This window comes from Argopecten irradians, chromosome 9 (assembly GCF_041381155.1).
Source record: "Argopecten irradians isolate NY chromosome 9, Ai_NY, whole genome shotgun sequence".
NCBI lineage: Eukaryota > Metazoa > Mollusca > Bivalvia > Pectinida > Pectinidae > Argopecten > Argopecten irradians.
This window is the reverse complement of record NC_091142.1, coordinates 29,091,220-29,109,187: the sequence shown is the minus strand read 5'-3', so window position 1 is coordinate 29,109,187 and position 17,968 is coordinate 29,091,220. Positions and strand designations below refer to the sequence as shown.

The following is a 17,968-nucleotide window of genomic DNA, read 5'->3' as shown; positions in this document are numbered from 1 at the left end:
CGTGGTTTGAATTTGAAGGAACAAATGAATGTAGAAGGATCATTTTGATTGCAGTATCGTAAAACTACCACTTCCAACGTGAAAATAAAAACAAAAAAACCAACGACAGTTGTCATGAGACAGTAATTTTGAGTTTAAAAAACAACACTTTTTAACATTTTTAATGTTATGCGACGACGTCATTGAATTTTGAAACGCTCAATCTTCTGATATCTTTCTACTTTAATTCGGCTTCTCAGTATTATGGCATTAGTATTCATCGGAGTGGCAATGGCTAAGCTGAAATATTAGGACTCCATAATAGTATACCTTTACCATGTACATAATCATTATTCAACGTCGTCTAAACAGGAAATTTACTGTCTATAAAATGATTCAAAATTTCAAAACCGCGAACATTTAAGTGTTACACGAAAAGGAACATGCATTACTAATGTTGCTGTCGAAAGATATAATACTGATGAGGTGGTTAAATACACTGGATCATAACGAGGAAGGACTATTTCTAGACTTGCCACAAGTTAGCGTAGCAAATTTAACTCAGTGGTATAGGAAACCGGAGGCGGGAAGAGGGAGGTGATTTGTGCAGAGGGAGGAATGCCCTCTTATCATGTTTAAAAACAAGAGGTTAAAGGCCACGAGGCTCTCGTTAAAATGGTAACATAATGTATTCGCCACACACGAATAAAACAATTTATATGTACAAAAGCATGCCATAAACTATTTCATACCTGAATAACGCAGGGACATGGTGTAGGGACCAGCTTCAGATGTCAGAGAAGCTGAGAAGCCATCAATCAACTCTATTGAATTTATTAGCAACTTGACTGGTTAGGTTGCTACAATTTGTATATAAATATCCTACATTAAGGGCAGTATATGTTTTGTGAGTTTGCATACTTAATCCTGTTATTTAAGGATTAAAGTATCTTTCTGGTGGTTTTATCGAAGGATAAAGTTGAGTAGGGTATCGATATTTGGAATGGACCGCGAAGAGGAACCACAAGAAAGATACTTTAATCCTTATATTTACAGTCTTAACTATCATTTTCATAGCTCAAAATTTACCCTTAATAGTGTTTATGGCATTTATAAGACTACAATTGAATTTTATCGTTTGGTTCCGACAGGTATTCGGAACAGCCACTCGAAGTGGCGGAAGTTCCCGCCAATTTATCAATGAACATACAAATAAAATGAGTTCCGTCTGATGAAGCATATATCTGGGGTTTTCCCGGTATGGAACTATAAATCGTTTTATTTATCTGTTGTAAAAAAACACCATGGTGCAAAGCCGTTTGGTTTTAGTCTTTTACTTCGTATGATTACACACGCTTACACAATTCATAACGTGGCGGGATATTTAACGTAGTTGTGACGCGGCGTCCGATTCAAACCGCCTGTGTTTGTTCAATTTTGTGATCACTTGAGTTCTACTTAATCATTTCACGTTTGAAATAACTTGAATACACTGATGTTTACATAGTTCCATGTCATTATTTCCGGATTCTGGAGATTTTGAAATGTATCGGACGTCGTTTCGAGGAACATGTACAAACACAGGTAGGCCCACTACTGTAAACGTTTACCGCTCTCAAAATGTTAGCTTATATTTATATTGTTGTTTCAAACACTTCAATAAATATTTGAGATATCTATTACAAGTATTGTAAAGCTACAATTGAAGGATTCCGTTTCATTGATATTTCGAAACACCCAAACGCACATTGTGTATGTAAGGCCTACTCTCGCCAATTCACAGTAGATAACGTACAGGACTTGTCTGTCCCCGAGGTGAAAAAATGCATTATCGTGCTAGGTCGTTTTGGTTAAACTTATGCAACTGAAAGACTGATGTTGTCCTGACATATCTTATCCATTTGCGTACAACCAAATGTGTTAAAAATACAAATAGGATGTAGATCTAGCGAACAACACAGACTCACCGACACACAACATGTAAACATTGCAACGTCATCGGAATGTGCAAAACTGTACATTGTTCAACATTGTTTATTTATCATACGCACAGAAGCGTTGCTCAAAGAGGTACGGTAGTAACATAAACAATGTAACTTTTCTACATTTGTATTTACACACACGTACATGTATATGTGTTCAAACCTATTTTGATACATGTACATGTTCATCGAACGTACGTTCGGTACTGAAAACACCAAAAGTGTCTGATTTGGACCATCATAAATTCATCCGCGCGGTTCCAAATTGCGCGTGACATACTCAATCTATCGAGAAATAAAGTTGAGTAGCCTTTGGTTGAAATCAGTGAGGTTTATACTATCAATTCACCAGTGACTGTAAATATAACTAGGTATAGATCTCATTTACGTTTATATACAATACACCTGACATTACATTAACTGTTTAGTCTCTGTCTTTTATTCTGTATAAAGCTGAAAACCTAATTCAACCCCAACAGAAAGATAGACCCTCCAACCTAGAAACAATGGTAACGGAATGTATTCATACTCGCCACACATGTTTCTGACCAATTAATTTCAATATTGTGATAAACATTTTATCACAATTTATGTGTACAAAGTCACGTCATTAACTTTTTCATGCCTGCTTTGTATTTTGACATATCATGCCCGGTAATGGAGGTTACAGGAATTTCGGGCAAAAAATTAATGCCATCCCAGAGATGGAGACTTATAGTCTCCACCAAAGAGCGCAGTGTTACTAAGTTATATGCAGTGTTTAGTGTTAGTGTTATTTCCGGAATCCGGAAACAAGCACAGTCCACATCTACGGGAGTCCGTTCAAACCGTATATGGTCATACTTTTGGGCGGCTTGAGAGTTTTAATTTCACCCACTTTTAATTTTTGGCAGATATTAAATGTTTGTTTTTAGATATATACGTCTAATTAACGGTTTTTAAACTGTATTAGTCATGAAATTAAAATCGTCAAAACTGAAATTACATACATTGCAGTACAAGTTGGTGTACTAAAACGCCATCTCACAAACTTGGACTGTTTTTCTCACATATGTGCTATCATTAAACTAGATTTTACTTTTATTTCAATGTAGAATTGTCTTCTCAGATTTTTGTGTTATATCTCCATAACATACAAAAACTGTTCGGGTGACAGTAGCTAACTGAAATGTGTATGATATGTTATACCGTGTGACGTATTGCACAAATTAACATTACATTGTTACTATCACCACTGATCTCACTCACAAACACATGAGCTTTACTGTCGTGACCCAAACTGATTTCCATACATATCGTGCCAATTCAGGTCAAGTTTTATCACGCGGCAAGCGTCAATAGCAATATGGACACACATCAGTAGTATTGGTATTCACAGGGTAGTCTTGGAGCACAACATACTAAAGGTAGGTTATAATTGTATTAAGTTCACAGTCTGGTAATACTATTTTCATTTATTATAATGTAAAGAAAACTGATTTTGAAATACAAATCCATTGTGGCATAATCTGGTAATAACAATGATAAATATTATCATCCGTTTAAACCAGTGATATGTTGCATGCCTATATATCACGTGTTGGGTGTACGTATACATTAGGATCATTTTCGAAATGTCTTTCTGTATGAAGTTTGTGTGTCATATAATTTACGACCGCCATTTACATGCCAAGGTCAACAAGGCTCACCGTGTATACTTTCTGTAAGGTCAAATCCGGCCAAACAAACACCAGTAGTGCCTGCTATAGACATTTGTAAATGTGTTGATACGATTATGAATATCTAGTGACAAAAATATTTTCCGAAACTGAATCGTACAATTTGTTCACGTTTCATATATTTTGTCAAAATATAGGACAAGATAATCAACAACTTAGGAGTCAATAGTTACACTTAAGGTAAGTCATATGCGCTTTTGATCAACTTACACTGTTTTAGTCCATACTTAAGGTAAGCCTTATGCGCTTTTGATCAACTTCCATTGTTTTAGTCTAACTGCACCAGTGACGTAAGTTCATAGGTGTGCATAATATCACCAGTATAAACGGGGGATAACCCTAAACGTGTATTCATTTACATGTAGATTATTATAATTTTTAATCAACGAGCATAAAAACCAGTTTTCAAACACTTTTTATACATACTATTTATGAACTTAAACATCAGCCATGTGACGGAAAACGTGAGCTTAAATATACCTGTAATATGAATAAATATTTCCGCATAAAACATTGACACAGGCAAAAGAAAATTGAAATGTGATGTACTATTTTAGCTTGAAGTAATGTGATACCATAGCGCATCTCAGGTCAGTGTAGATAATTTTTTTTTTTATTTTTTTTATTCGCACAATGAGGTATATATATGAAGGATGAGGTATATATATTAAGGAATAGTTTGACGTTAATTTGTCTATTATCTATTGTTGTTTTGATTTATCTAAAATTAAATCGCCGTCATATCAGCAGCTAAGGTGATTCCCTATTCATCACTATATCCATCGAACTTATATGTGTCAAAGGTATGACTCTGTATGTCTTTTTTGTGATAGCGTATTTTTTAATCATGTACCCTATTTGACACTTACTGTCGATCCCCTAGGCTAATTGTAAAAACGTATACCACATGTGAATGGACGGCTGTCAGCACGGTCCCTTGGTGTACAGTAATATAGAAACACAGACATAATCATTCAACATTCTATAAAATACATTTAGTGACACAATTTGTTTTTTTCTGTTAGATATGGACACCATCTTACTTGTCCTCGGGACCTTGTTAGCGGCCATATGTCTACGTAAAGCCATAGATGTGATACAAAAATACAGAGCAAACATTAAGTTATATAGCGAAGAGAAAATCAAACCAGTAGGAAAGTTCCATCCACTATGGGGACACCTTCATCTGGTACGTATATTTTTTTAATGTTTTCGCGATTTTGCATTGCCATGGTCTTATAAATTTGATTCGTTAAATATTGAAAAACTGCTTATTAATAAATGTAATTTTCCTGTTTTGTCAAAAACGCCAAACTTTGACATGCAAAACTAACTGGCTATGCTGTATATCCTAGACGGCCATTAATCTCTAGAATAGTAAAACATCACTAAAATTTGTCTTGATATTTATTTTGTCTCTGCGTTATGTCTTTCATACTATGGGGAGATAATCAAATTAGCATTGTGCATCCGGGTGGGATCCTGTTTCATCTGGCCCTGATACAGAGTTACTTCCCTTGTGAGTAGGTATACATTGTGACGTCATTATTTTGTTAGCGAAATCCATTTCTTTTTCTCCGAAATGTATGACGTTACGCTCGCAAACAAATGGCGTTACAATCAATACCTACCGACAAGGGCAGATAACTCTGAAATAAGCAAATACATAATACTTGGTGCTTTATACACGAAGCTTAAAGCAAACTGTAATTCTCTATTTCCTTTTCATTAAACATTGGTGATACTAAGATGAATGTTAATTTCGTTTTCCATCTATGGTACCTTTTTCAAATATCTCTTATCACAAGTAATTTTAGTTTAGTGATTACAACGGCCTCATTGATCTTTGTGGTGAAGTCGTGGCAAAAACAAAGACTAAGATCACCTGTTACTGGCTGATGGGCTTCTATCCTGTCCTCAACGTATGTCACACAGACACAGCTAAAGTCGTCCTCAGATCCTCGGAACCGAAACCGAAACACCGAGGAGGAGGGTATTTCAGCTTGATGGACTGGTTAGGTAAGTAACGTCATGCGTTTTACACTGGCACTGTATACGCCACCCAAGAGAATAAATTGTATCGCGTTCTTTATAATATTTCTACATAACAAGCATGCCATGTTACATAGGTACTTAATGATCACATTTCATATGAGATTTTATGAAAAGAGTCTAAGAAGTTGGCGAGCAAAACTTATAATTTCGAGACAGGTTTAATAAAATCCCATAAGAAATTAACATTTTAAGATACTTTTTATCACATTACTACAAAAACCTACATTTCAAAGAATCTCACTTCAAAATGTATTGCGAAAATCCAGCGGAAGCCACCATTTTTTCCTGCCGTCCTCGAAATCTTGTTTTTGTCTTGACGTCACAGTGAATTCTCAGCCAATGAGAGTCGTTCCAGATCATATTACACTAGTGACATATGCAAAAATATTACACGGCCAGATCACCCGATATCAGGCTGATTATGTGATAGAGCAATGCAACACATAATCAAAATGTATCGTACACGACAGGCCCGCTTTAAATTTAGGTCATAACTGTGCTATAACTAGCGCTTTACACAACCCATTGTTTTAACTACATAATAGCTTTTGTATTACCGGTTTTGTTTCTGATTGTGCTCTACACTGTAGGTGATGGTCTATTGCTCAGTGAAGGTAAGAAGTGGGAAAGAAACCGGCGCCTACTGACACCCGCATTCCACTTCGATGTACTGAAACCCTATGTTGACATCTACAATGAAGTATTCGATCTATTCAATGTTAGTATACGTGTTTGCTCACTTAATCCCAGATCATTAACAATATCATACTATGGGCCTTCAGCGGTATTATAAAATTGTCTCCGTCCATCAAATGTTTTTGACTACGACATGGTATATTGTACCGAAATTTTAAAACAAGAAACGCCAGGTTTTGGAGATAAACGATTTTTTTACACTCAAACTATTTTGACTTCAGTTGGATGAAGGTTATCAATATAATGTAGATGTAGGTCAATCGGAACTTTTCGGATGTGATAGGTGTAAGAATATCTAAGAAAAAGTAACTTTTTCGTCGCCCAGAACATCTAATTACGCCCTAACTGCGCATAAGAAAATTATAATATTGAAATGTTGGACTCGCATTTTGAGAAATTTAATTTAAAATTTCTCCTTCGAGACGGAAAATACGCACCATCAGCAAACTGACACTTTCGAGGGGTTGTATCCTCGGTGGCAACCAGTCGTTATGAAAATAGTTATTAGTTTCAAAATGGATGCTCTTGTGTCACTTTCGAGGTCAATGTATGAGAGTGACATCCGAGGAGTTCCGATTGGATGTAGAGTGCCCTAAGTAAAACCGTCATTCTTAAGCCAAAACGTACATGGCATTGCACCAGTAGGGAAAAGTACATACTTGGCTGTCTCCTCTTGTCCCGCAATCTTAGACATGGACATCACAAGTCGAATGGGACTTGTTCCAATACTACGTGATACCTGATAACATTTGTGCGTGACAATTTTTTTTCTATTTGTGATGGAATGACGTTAAAATATTTCTTTACACCTCAAGTGCGTATCTTGCATTCTGATTGGTCGAGAGATATTTTCATTTCAAAGTGCCACACGGCACTTAGCATTAGAACAATAGGAGTCAATTGACACGTTCGTAGCTACCCCCTAGTAACGAGTGTATTTTTAACAAGGCAAAATATTAACCGCCCGAAAAAGATGCGTACTCGGGTTTTTTTACGCCATCTTCGTCTAGGGCGACAACGATATCCTCGCGGTGACACTAGGCACCCTCTATGTAGGTTAAAGTTATATAATATCCCGCGCTAACGTCATTTTGGCGGGAGACTACGAAGAGTTACGCCCCATCACCACTGGAGATACAAGTCCCGCACAAACCTTATCGGATATCCTGTGGTACACAAAACATGCATCTAAAATTTCTTTAAGCCTTTCCGATGGTTTTAGGTCTGCATATCTTTACCATGTTAATTTTTGTTCCGTAGATCCGGTGTATAAACACGTTCCAAATTCAGCATAAAAAAGTTCAGATTTCAATTTATAATTATCGTTTTTACGAAACAGGATAAGTTGGAGAAGGCGACCTCTGGCGGTAAAAGTGTAGAGATATATGACTTGGTGGGATTGGCTACACTTGACACTATGATGCGATGTTCTGTCTCCTACAAAGGCAAAATTCAAGAAGAAGGGTATGTGCTAGGCAGATGTTCCATCCACTCCATCCTATTTGTAAGAAGGTTTTCCAGTGGTTAAAATTAGGTCAATATATCATAACATTATATTAGTCTATCAATGTTGATTCGACAGTTTAGTACTAGTGGGGGAGGAGAAATAGGTTCCAATGTACCCCTCTAGCAGTTTTTCGAAACATGAATTTTTAGGACCGGTATGATGTTAATTTTCATTTTATGCTTGTTGCCATTGACAACAAATGTCCCATGAGGGTCATATGGCGGCCATCTTGGATTTCAGTTATCAAAAATGGTCAAAATGACACATTCGTATATATGCGCATAGATAGAGAACCAAACAATCAGAGGCAAATAAACACATTTTTAATATGATTGAAACATCCTGAATACGATTAAATTATATTAATGACGTTACGTCTTCTCATTTTTGTGAAATGACGGGAAAACAATGAAATTTTCAGCCCTTTTCCCCTTAAAAATCGATAAATGTCATAATTTTATCACAATAAATATGTGAACACATGTGTACTATAAAAAGAGAGAAGTGAATAGATGGATATCACTCCTCTTACGGTCTGAGGCAAGAGCGGGCAGGAAGTCAAAAGTAAAAACCTTAATGGAGACCGACACCAAAGGCTCATAAGGAGCCCCTTTCAGTAACACAGGTGCTAGACTTCCACTGTGGAGCTAACTGCCGTACCCTAGACATGTCCAGATTGAACCCCCCAAATCAGGGCAGACAAAGAGTTGGAAGACCCTAACTCTGGTCTACCATGAGAATACAGTACACTGGAAATAGCCATGCGATAGCCTGCAATAGTACCAGAGGCAAGTTTGCGTTCCCTAAACAAATGGAGAAGGGAATCCGCAATCATACGGACAGAGGCCTTGACCTGATCAATATTCCTGTCGATACACCAATCACAGAAGATCTTCCATGACTGGTAGACGGCAGGTGAGGAAGACCTTATTGATCGGGCGATGCAAGCTGACACGTCTTAAGAAAAGCCTGACAGAGCGAGGCCTCCTGAGATAGCTTCCACGTTCATGAATGGATCATCCGGGACCGAGGCTGGCGCAGGAGAAAACCAGAGGAATATCCACCTACAGAAACGACAAGAGCTCCGGAAACCAGGATTGTCTCGGTCACATGGGCGCTATCAGAAGGAGGGGAAATGACGCTCCCGAAAATTCTATTAGAACCCTGCCCAACAGGTTGAATGGAGGGAATGCATAAGCATGTATCCCCTCCCTATCCAGAGATAGAAGGTCCACATCCCAAGTCATTTGGTCTGGCACCGGAGTTGTTCATGGAAGTGGCGAAAAGGAGGTCTGTTCCAAACCTAGCAGATGCCCTCGAATATCGGGGGATCTAGCTGCCTTTCTGTCACAACCGGCTTGCGGCGCTTGGAAAGAGTATCCGCCAGAACATTCAACCTGTCTTGAAGATGCTTGACTAAGAGAGTTAACCGCATTTCTTGACAGAATAGAAGAACACGAATGGCGAGGGCACATGCCCCTCACCCTTTCTCTCAAGATACGCGACAACTGTAGAGTTGTCCGTAGTCATACAAACCACCTTGGAATGTAGAATCTTCTGAAAAGCCTGCAGAGCCAACCGAACAGCCCATATCTCCAGCACGTTGATGTGATCGGAGACCTGATCCCCAGACCACTCCCCCGACTGGCAACGGCTGTCGAGGTGAGCACCCCCCCTCCCAACCTGTCATCTGTGAACAAGGTCATGGTGGGAGATGACTTGGACGGAACCCCTGTAGAACATAATCTTTCCACCATCGAGCAAACTCCTTCATGGATTGGTTGAGAGGAAGCCACGCCCCCCATTCCCTGCTGGCAGGCACCCAGCTTGCGAGGAAGAACATCTAGAAAGGTGTTGATGTGAAGTCTCCCTAGGGGGACTACATCTGCCGAGGAGTTGATATTACCAGAAAACTGAGAGACCAACGCTGGACGAATGCCCAGTGAAGAGTAGGTCAGAGCAAGATCTTTGGCCTTCTCGGAACTTCTCCAAAGATGGAAGGGCAATACCCCGAACTGTGTTGAAACGGTTTCCCAGGAAGACAAAGTACTGAGGAGAAAAACCTCGGACTTCTCTCAGGAAGGAATGAAATCGACTTTGAGCAAACGTTTCAGGACCAGACGGCCGTTCCGCTCCAACGATTCCTACACTAGGTGGATCATGAGGGAATCGTCGAAATAGATGTGGACATTTATTTTCCTGGAATACTGAAATCCTACGCCAACCTGCAGCAGCATGATGAAAACCAAAGGAACAGTCGCGAGACCGAAAGGTTTTAGTTTTGTGGTAATGAGCTGTGCTATACCATCGTGTCTTCAGGAAAAAAAATCAAGGACAATAATCACAGTGGTACGTTTCGTTCTGGCACGTTCTGAAAAATTCTATGTTTTCCAGTTGTTCACTAAAACAGAGTCGATTAATTGGGGCCGCGGTATGATGTCTCTACATATTGCCACTAGCCCTCCACCTCTTGGTCGCTTGTTCGAATCCTTTGTGGGGCAGTTGCCAGACATTGACTGCTGGTGGTGTTTTTTTCTTCTCTGGGAACTCCGCCTTTCCTCCATCAATAAACCTTGCTCGTCCTTAATTTATTCATTTTAAGGATGTTTTTTTTTCATTTTCCTTTCGGGGGGGGGGTTCCCTCTTTTCCGACCTCATTGATGCATCTATCTTTTTATGGTACTCATGTGTTTACACAAAGGTAAGTGCAATTCGAAATGATTGTAACAAGGTGTTTTGTTAATCTTTTTTTTTCAAAATATGACATTTATCGATTTTTTAGAGAAAAAAAAAGCTGAAAATTTCATTGTTTTCCCGTCGTTTCACAAAAATGAGAAGACGTAACGTCATTATTATGATTTCTGTTTGATGAAGATATATTACAAAAATCTAAGTGTAATCTAAATAAAGAACGCTTTTCATGATGATAATATACTAAAAAAATTCTATTATATCTATTACACAAAAAATCTTTTAAAACTATTCATTTCGGGATTCTTTTTTCAATGTATTCATTACGCAGTTATCTCAGCCAATCAGAAGTGACATTACAAACAGAGACGCCATATTTTCCTTGAGCTTTAAGGACTAATAAAGGAAATTGATATTTTTAAGCTAATGAAAATTATTGTTACAAGCCAAATAGAATTACAGTTTAATATAGCTTTAAAAAATTAACAGTCAAATGAAATATGTCACAAAAAACTTTCTTTACAGATCTAGCCATCCTTTTGTAGAGGCGACAAGGCGACTTGGGTATTTGTCACAAGCCAGAATATTGTAAGTTTCAAAACTACACAAAATACAAAAGGCTCAATTTCAACTTCAGTTGAAGTTATTATATCCGTTTGCCTTATAGAACCAAATGATGTTAGAGACGATAAGTAGTCTAAATGTTTGAGCGAGCTTACAACTTCTTCAAATACATACTAGCTTTAATGGTTAGTCCCCTGTCGGTGAAACGGGAGGGGAGTATAATGTTTGTTCCCGTCTCTCTGTCTGTATGTGTGTCCGTCCGTCCGTCTGTCTGTCTGTCTGTCTGTCTGTCTGTCCGAATTTGGTTTCAAGAAGAGAACTTGAGAAGGAATTAGTGGATTTTGATTAAATTGCACACAATAGTAGCATATTAAAATACAGCTTGGGATTGATTTTGGGATCAAAAGGGCAACAGCACTGTTACTAAAAATAGATTGTTACATAAAATTTTAGTTTCCAGACAATAACGTGAGAACACGTCAACAAAATTTGTTTTATTCATACAATGGTAAGATAAAATAGCTTGATTTTGGATTTTGAAGTCAAAAGGTCACCTACAAAGATCACTGCTACCAAAAACAGAATGTTTCAAACATTGTAGTTACAAGACGATAACTTGAGAAGAAAAGAATGTGTTCAAACTTCATACAATGATAGCAAATGAGAAAATAAAGTTTGTGATAGAAGTTAAAAAAGTTTAGTTTCCGGACGATAACTTTAGAACACATCAACAGAATTTGTTCCAACTTCATTTAATGGTAACATAGGAGTTAACACAGCTTTGGATTTAATTTAGGGTCAGAAGGGCAACTACAAAGGTCACTGTTACTAAAAATAGATTGTTTCATAAATATTATTTTCCGAAAGGTCACTGTTACTAAAAATAGATTGTTTCATAAATATTATTTTCCGGACGATATCTTGAGAATATATCGACAGAATTTGTTCAAACGTCATACAATGAAAGTATAACTAAACAATAATAACTTGCCATAGTTTAGAAAATGTAATTGACGGCAGGGGACGTGTGTTCCTTACAGCACTTACTGTAAGTTTGATTTTTTTTTTTTTTTTTTTTTTTTTTTTTTCTTTGACAAAATGAATAACAGTTAATGAAATATGAAAGGTATTATCTTATTTTTTCATTTTTTTTTAAAAAAGATCACCATGGTTGTGGCCGGATTTTACGTTCTCCCTGTCGCCGACTGGAAGAGAATATTATAAATACGCAAATTATATACACGATTTTGATGAAAAGGTTATCCGTGAAAGACGAGGGATATTGGTGAGTGGAGCAAATATGAGCATGAAAACAGCTAAAACCTGATAAAGAGCAACCACATATTAAACCGAACAGTACTGTTGACACGACGCTTTATCACAGAAGATAAATACAGTGTAGACATCGTTGATGGCTGCTGTTTATTGTGTTTCCTTTACTCTCGTTAGTACCTTCTCAAAGGTAATACAACCATTGGGTTAAGCGAATGGTCAAGTCGGCATAAGCATCGAAAAATGTCTATCAGATTGGCAAATATTACATGCAAAACCATGAGTTCATGAAAGCAATTTCTACCATAATTGAAAACTTTTTCGGGGATAGGTTGTGTCTGCTGTTGTATGCCTTTTAATCTTCACAAATGATATACCGCAGTTCATAGGAATTAAATTTCAATATTCAACATTTATCGTTGATAATTCAACTACTGTAACAGTGTACTTACAATTCCAACAATTCCTAAATAAAAAGATAAAGTCCCTTTATTGAGTGTTTCTTATTGTTTCAGGAAAAAGATCCGTCCGTCCTCAAAAAGCGCCATCGTGATTTCCTTGACATCTTGATGACAGCCCGAGATGAGCATGGTATTGGACTGACGGACCGTGAGATCAGAGACGAAGTCGACACTTTCCTGTTTGAGGGTAAGTTTACATGTAAATTACTAGTACATAATATACCAATAAAATACAAGTATTTGTATAAAGTAAAATTCAAAATCAACAAGTGTACGTCATATGTAGTGACGTAAAATCTGTGTAGCAAAACATGGATGATTGGTTAATGAGAATAACGAGAGCTGACAATGCATTTGAGATATACAAAAAATATAACAAAATAATTTTTCAATTTTTAATAATCGTTTTTGAGACACCCTGATATATGAATAGTGATATTCAGGGAAGTGGAACCATTTTTGGTCGTTTGCTCTATTGGTTACCTGTCACGGCCCAGCCCCCTATATACAGCACAGATACTGACACACGTGCGCCTTTCTGAAAATCACTGAGCTCGGATACATTTCCACGGACAGGATAATGTCTTATACACAATTCTTGAAACACAAGTATACTTTTATATTCTTAATTTAATAATTTTAACTATCATTGTCAGCTGTAACGATAATAGTTGATAATATATTTGAAATTTATATAATTATAGTCACCGACAGTTAGTGCCCGGATGACTTCGTGACGTCATTTCTGAGTAATTGCGATGGAGAGTGACGGTTAGTTGTGGATATATCCTTATGTCACTTTGACTCCTAGAGATAGTTTTCTGCTCGCAATTTTGTAGTCAATTTGCATGAAACAAATGATTTTCAAATAATAAAGAAATCAATTCATAAATGATATTAAATATGTATGGATTTTTTTATATCTAAACAGGCCATGACACCACCTCCTCAGCTATAAGCTGGGAGATGTACTTTCTCTCTCAACACCAAGAGGAACAACAGAAAGTTTACGAGGAAGTGAAGAGAGTTTTGGGAGATAGACAGAACGTAGAATGGTAGGAGACCTAACAAATACAATATTACTTATCATTTTTTTAACTTTGCAATTATCAACCCATCCTCGATACTCCAGGGGTTACTATCCCTGACGTTATTCCATAATTCCGGGCGCCATAAAACTTTTTCAGACAGATTTTTTACTCGAGACTGTGTAAAATCATATACATGTACTTGCGTAAAAATCTGTCTGAGAACAGTTTTATGGTGCTGGGTCCTGGACTATCTCATAGTAAAACCAGAGGCTGTTAAGAAGAAAAAAACTAACTAATTACAGGCCTGAAGAGACTTCCATCTTAAAAGTAACAGTTAACCATAATGTGCCGTTATTCAATTCATTTCATGTGCATTTAATGACTAAATTACCTGTGTCTTCTGTTGCCTTCAGTGTTACTATTAGACAGTTATAAGATAGTCAAGGGTTGAATAACGGTAGTGATAGTAACCACTAGAGTATTAACGATGTCATTACGTAGTCAGTCACCTTAGCTAACATTGTTACATTGATACTAGTATTTAATATTGATGTCACAAATGTAATGCTGGTCTTAAATAAACGAAGAAGATTGTCATAATTAGATTGAATTTTTTTTTATTTGTTGATATTTACAATTTCACCTACCTGCATGTCATTTTATGGGCTCGAACAACTCGATGTATTAATACTTATACTATAATTGCCGTATTCTGCTATACATTGTACGATGGTCATTTTGATAGTTACTAGTAAGGCTGATTCAAATATTTCATGTAGACATGGTGTTATATCAACCTGATATAATCAGATATTAACCTTTGTGATTGACCAAGGCTAGTATTTTAGATTTTATAATGTAATATTTACAGCAAATGTTTCATGTAGGTATGGTGTTATACCATCCTGATAAAATCAGCCAACAACCTTAGCGGTCGACCAATTTTAATAGTTCAGAATTTACAAAATATTAAGTTAATACAAATATGAAATTATCTTTGATCAGGTCGGATATCCAGGAGTTCAGCAGGTTATCGTTATTCATGAAGGAATCCATGAGAATGCGTGCACCAGTGCCGGGCATAGGGAGAGTGACCACACGAGAGATGGAGATAGATGGCGTTAAACTTCCGGTTAATACGGAAGTCAATATTCTTATTCACGTGCTTAACAGCAACAAAGCGTACTGGGCTAACCCCGAGGTAGGAAAAAGGATTGTTATACAAATACAATAATACTGGGTTGGTTTAATTTTATAATCGACTATGGTTTGTTAGAAATCATCAGCGATATAGATACAGTCCCATAGCATTTCATCAAGAGAAGGCACTACGGCGATACCATACGATGCCTACTTCGAAAAAAGTATTGTAGCCGTATGCGACCATTACAATACATCGACTTGCATAGCTAGATTATATCTTATTGATTTCTACGCCATGTGTTTGTGAGCGTAACGTGATACTTTTCATGGATTTTTTTTCTGATATTGACAGGAATTCCGACCGGATCGTTTTGCTGATGACAAAAACAGAGATCCGTACGACTATGTTCCATTTTCAGCAGGGCCAAGGTACAATATACACAAAGTTTCGACAAATTTAAATTTCACGCAAAAAAGCAAATTTTGTTATAAATTGGATATTTTTAGTAATATGAATTTGATTGCAGTCTAATACTTAATAACCTGATCTTGCGATTTCATATGTTATGCTTTCATGCGCTGCGACGACCACAAAATTTGCGAAATTTACAATTGGAGATATATATATATATCTATGTATTAGATCATTTAATTGTGCTAATGTTCTTAATTATTGATAGTTTTTGTAATCACACTGTGTTATATCAACATAAGTGTCTACACATTTATCCCATTTTTTTATTAGTACAATGCCAAAATCGAAACAAAACTACGGTATAATACTTTTAGCTAACATTTTGTCAGAAAAAATGCCAAAGAACATAGACCTGAACAAACATTTTTTCCAGTGTTTTCTTCTGTAGATAACTCGAGTTTTACTTTATACTTCAGAAATTGTATCGGACAGCATTTTGCATTAGATGAACAAAAAGTTGCCCTCGCAAAATTAGTTCAACGGTAAGTAAAAGATCACTATTTACTTGCTACAGTTGTATTCCTTGTTAAGCATCCCTTTGCTAATCATCGGGAATTACATAATATAAATGCTACATGTACTGTAAACTAACTTATTTTAGCAGTAGGTAGATGTAGAACTTTTCACGCTTTCTTTGAAGCGCTATTTTATGTACAGCGCTACATTCCGTAAGTAAACATTTACTATTTTATGTTCCCGCCATTAATTCATAATTTACAATTTTTCTCAGTTGCGCTAAAATAAGTACATTTACAAGTGGCAAATATGGAATTGAGTGGTCATTTAGTGTTAACTAATATTTCATTTCAGTTATGACATTATTTATGTTTCAGATTCCGGATATTACCAGATCCCGACCACGTGCCAATCCCGAACAAGGAAATTGTGACTCGCTCAAAAAATGGAATATATATCAAACTAGAAAAACGATGATGTTTGAAGTGAATGCATTAGAATGATATAATCTTATTCAGAATACGCATGAGTGACTTTTGCACACAATTCATATGAATTAAATTTTGCTTCAATAAGGTTTTTAGATCGCCTCTCGAAGAAAAGGGCTTATGGAATCACAATAACAATGTTGGATTCAAATTGTTGTGATAGGTATGGCCAATCATTCTTAGGAAAGGAATACTGGGTTAAAGAGGCCAATGGGTCGAAATGACCAAGTTAAAGTTTTGATGCAAGTGTTGAAATATTGCTATCCATATTAATTTTTAACAATTTTGGTTTTTATCGTCATGATGGATATTGTAGATTCACAAGAGGACCAATGGGCCGAAATGACTAGGTTAAGTTTTTAGTGCAAGTCAAAAGGCGAGTTTTGCTGTCAAACAGCTCTTCTTTTATGATAAGAAATAAAATCTATGTTTTAAATTTGCCCTTAATAATAAATATAATAAATTCATTTTCAAATCTGGTTTTTGTTATTGTAATACACAAATGGCCCATTGTCCTGATGAATCATCCATATATCTGCATCGTGAGAACGAACTAACATATGTAGTCTCATATACTAGCAATACAAGATTGGCGAAAGACAGAAGAAAACCAAACATAAAAATCAACATTGTATTGTAATGTATTTCCGTGTAAATTTTGTAATCATATAAAAGATCATTAGTTCTATTTTATTTAGAGTGTAATATAAACATAATTTGCACGGTAATATTACAAAGAAACAATAATTTTCAAACACGTTTTTTGTCTAAGTGTTAACTCGAAATGTTGTCAAGAGCAATGAAGAACGTGAAACTAGTATCGCAATACGGCGGTTTCGAGATAGTGACATTGGTGATTCAGACCTCACGTTAAACTATATCATATACTTTTTTTTTTTTTTTTTTTGGAGAATTGTTTTTCTCGTGATTTTTTTTATTAGTTTTCAGCATAATAATACAATTCACAGTACAATAACAATGAATACAGTACACACAATGGACAATTCTTATTGGTACATTGGAATTAACATACTTGTAGCTATGACAGGAATAAGTAAAGATTAAATTTAGTCTAATATCAACTATTTATGTCAATGTATCAGGAAAATACAAGATAATTAATTACCGCAACTTTAATTTGGTCTAATATCAACTATTTATGACAATGTATCAGGAAAATATAAGATAATCAATTACCGTAACATTACTTATATATTGGGCTACTGATCAAATGTTTTAATTTTTAGGTCACCTGAGACGAAGTCTCAAGTGACCTATTCTAATCGCCTTTTGTCCGTCGTCGTGCGTTGTGCGTCGTGCGTCGTCCGTCGTATGTCCGTAAACAATTTACATTTTCGACTTCTTCTCAAAAACTGCTGAAGCAATTTCAATGAAATTTTGCACAAACCTTCTAAGGCATAAGGCCAATCGAAATTGTGAATTATATGGT

General features: G+C 36.3%; 1 protein-coding gene across 3 annotated transcripts; it reads left to right on the top strand.

Annotated features, from left to right (window-relative positions):
* Nucleotides 1-100: 100 nt before the first annotated feature.
* LOC138332004 (cytochrome P450 4A24-like) lies at nucleotides 101-16,997 on the top strand. Of its 3 annotated transcripts, XM_069279915.1 has the most exons (14): nucleotides 101-3,367; nucleotides 3,817-3,859; nucleotides 4,705-4,868; nucleotides 5,497-5,698; nucleotides 6,325-6,452; nucleotides 7,770-7,894; nucleotides 11,154-11,216; nucleotides 12,354-12,477; nucleotides 12,980-13,112; nucleotides 13,857-13,980; nucleotides 14,962-15,157; nucleotides 15,452-15,528; nucleotides 15,991-16,056; nucleotides 16,408-16,997. In XM_069279915.1, exons 3-14 carry the CDS (start codon nucleotides 4,707-4,709, stop codon nucleotides 16,505-16,507), a joined length of 1,500 nt encoding a protein of 499 aa, XP_069136016.1. In that variant the 5' UTR covers nucleotides 101-3,367; nucleotides 3,817-3,859; nucleotides 4,705-4,706; the 3' UTR covers nucleotides 16,508-16,997. The 3 variants fall into 3 exon arrangements, with proteins under 3 accessions (XP_069136016.1, XP_069136017.1, XP_069136018.1); XM_069279916.1 differs by lacking the exon at nucleotides 3,817-3,859; XM_069279917.1 differs by lacking the exons at nucleotides 101-3,367; nucleotides 3,817-3,859 and having other exon boundaries at nucleotides 4,729-4,868; nucleotides 5,502-5,698.
* Nucleotides 16,998-17,968: the final 971 nt, after the last annotated feature.

What these genes read in the sequence shown, in the direction of transcription:
- LOC138332004 (XM_069279916.1), top strand. Translation starts at nt 4,707, where the DNA reads ATGGACACCATCTTACTTGTCCTCGGGACCTTGTTAGCGGCCATATGT. An exon ending in GTGAAAGACGAGGGATATTG is followed by an intron (nt 12,478 to 12,979) that starts GTGAGTGGAGCA and finishes TTATTGTTTCAG; the next exon opens with GAAAAAGATCCGTCCGTCCT. An exon ending in CGTACTGGGCTAACCCCGAG is followed by an intron (nt 15,158 to 15,451) that starts GTAGGAAAAAGG and finishes TGATATTGACAG; the next exon opens with GAATTCCGACCGGATCGTTT.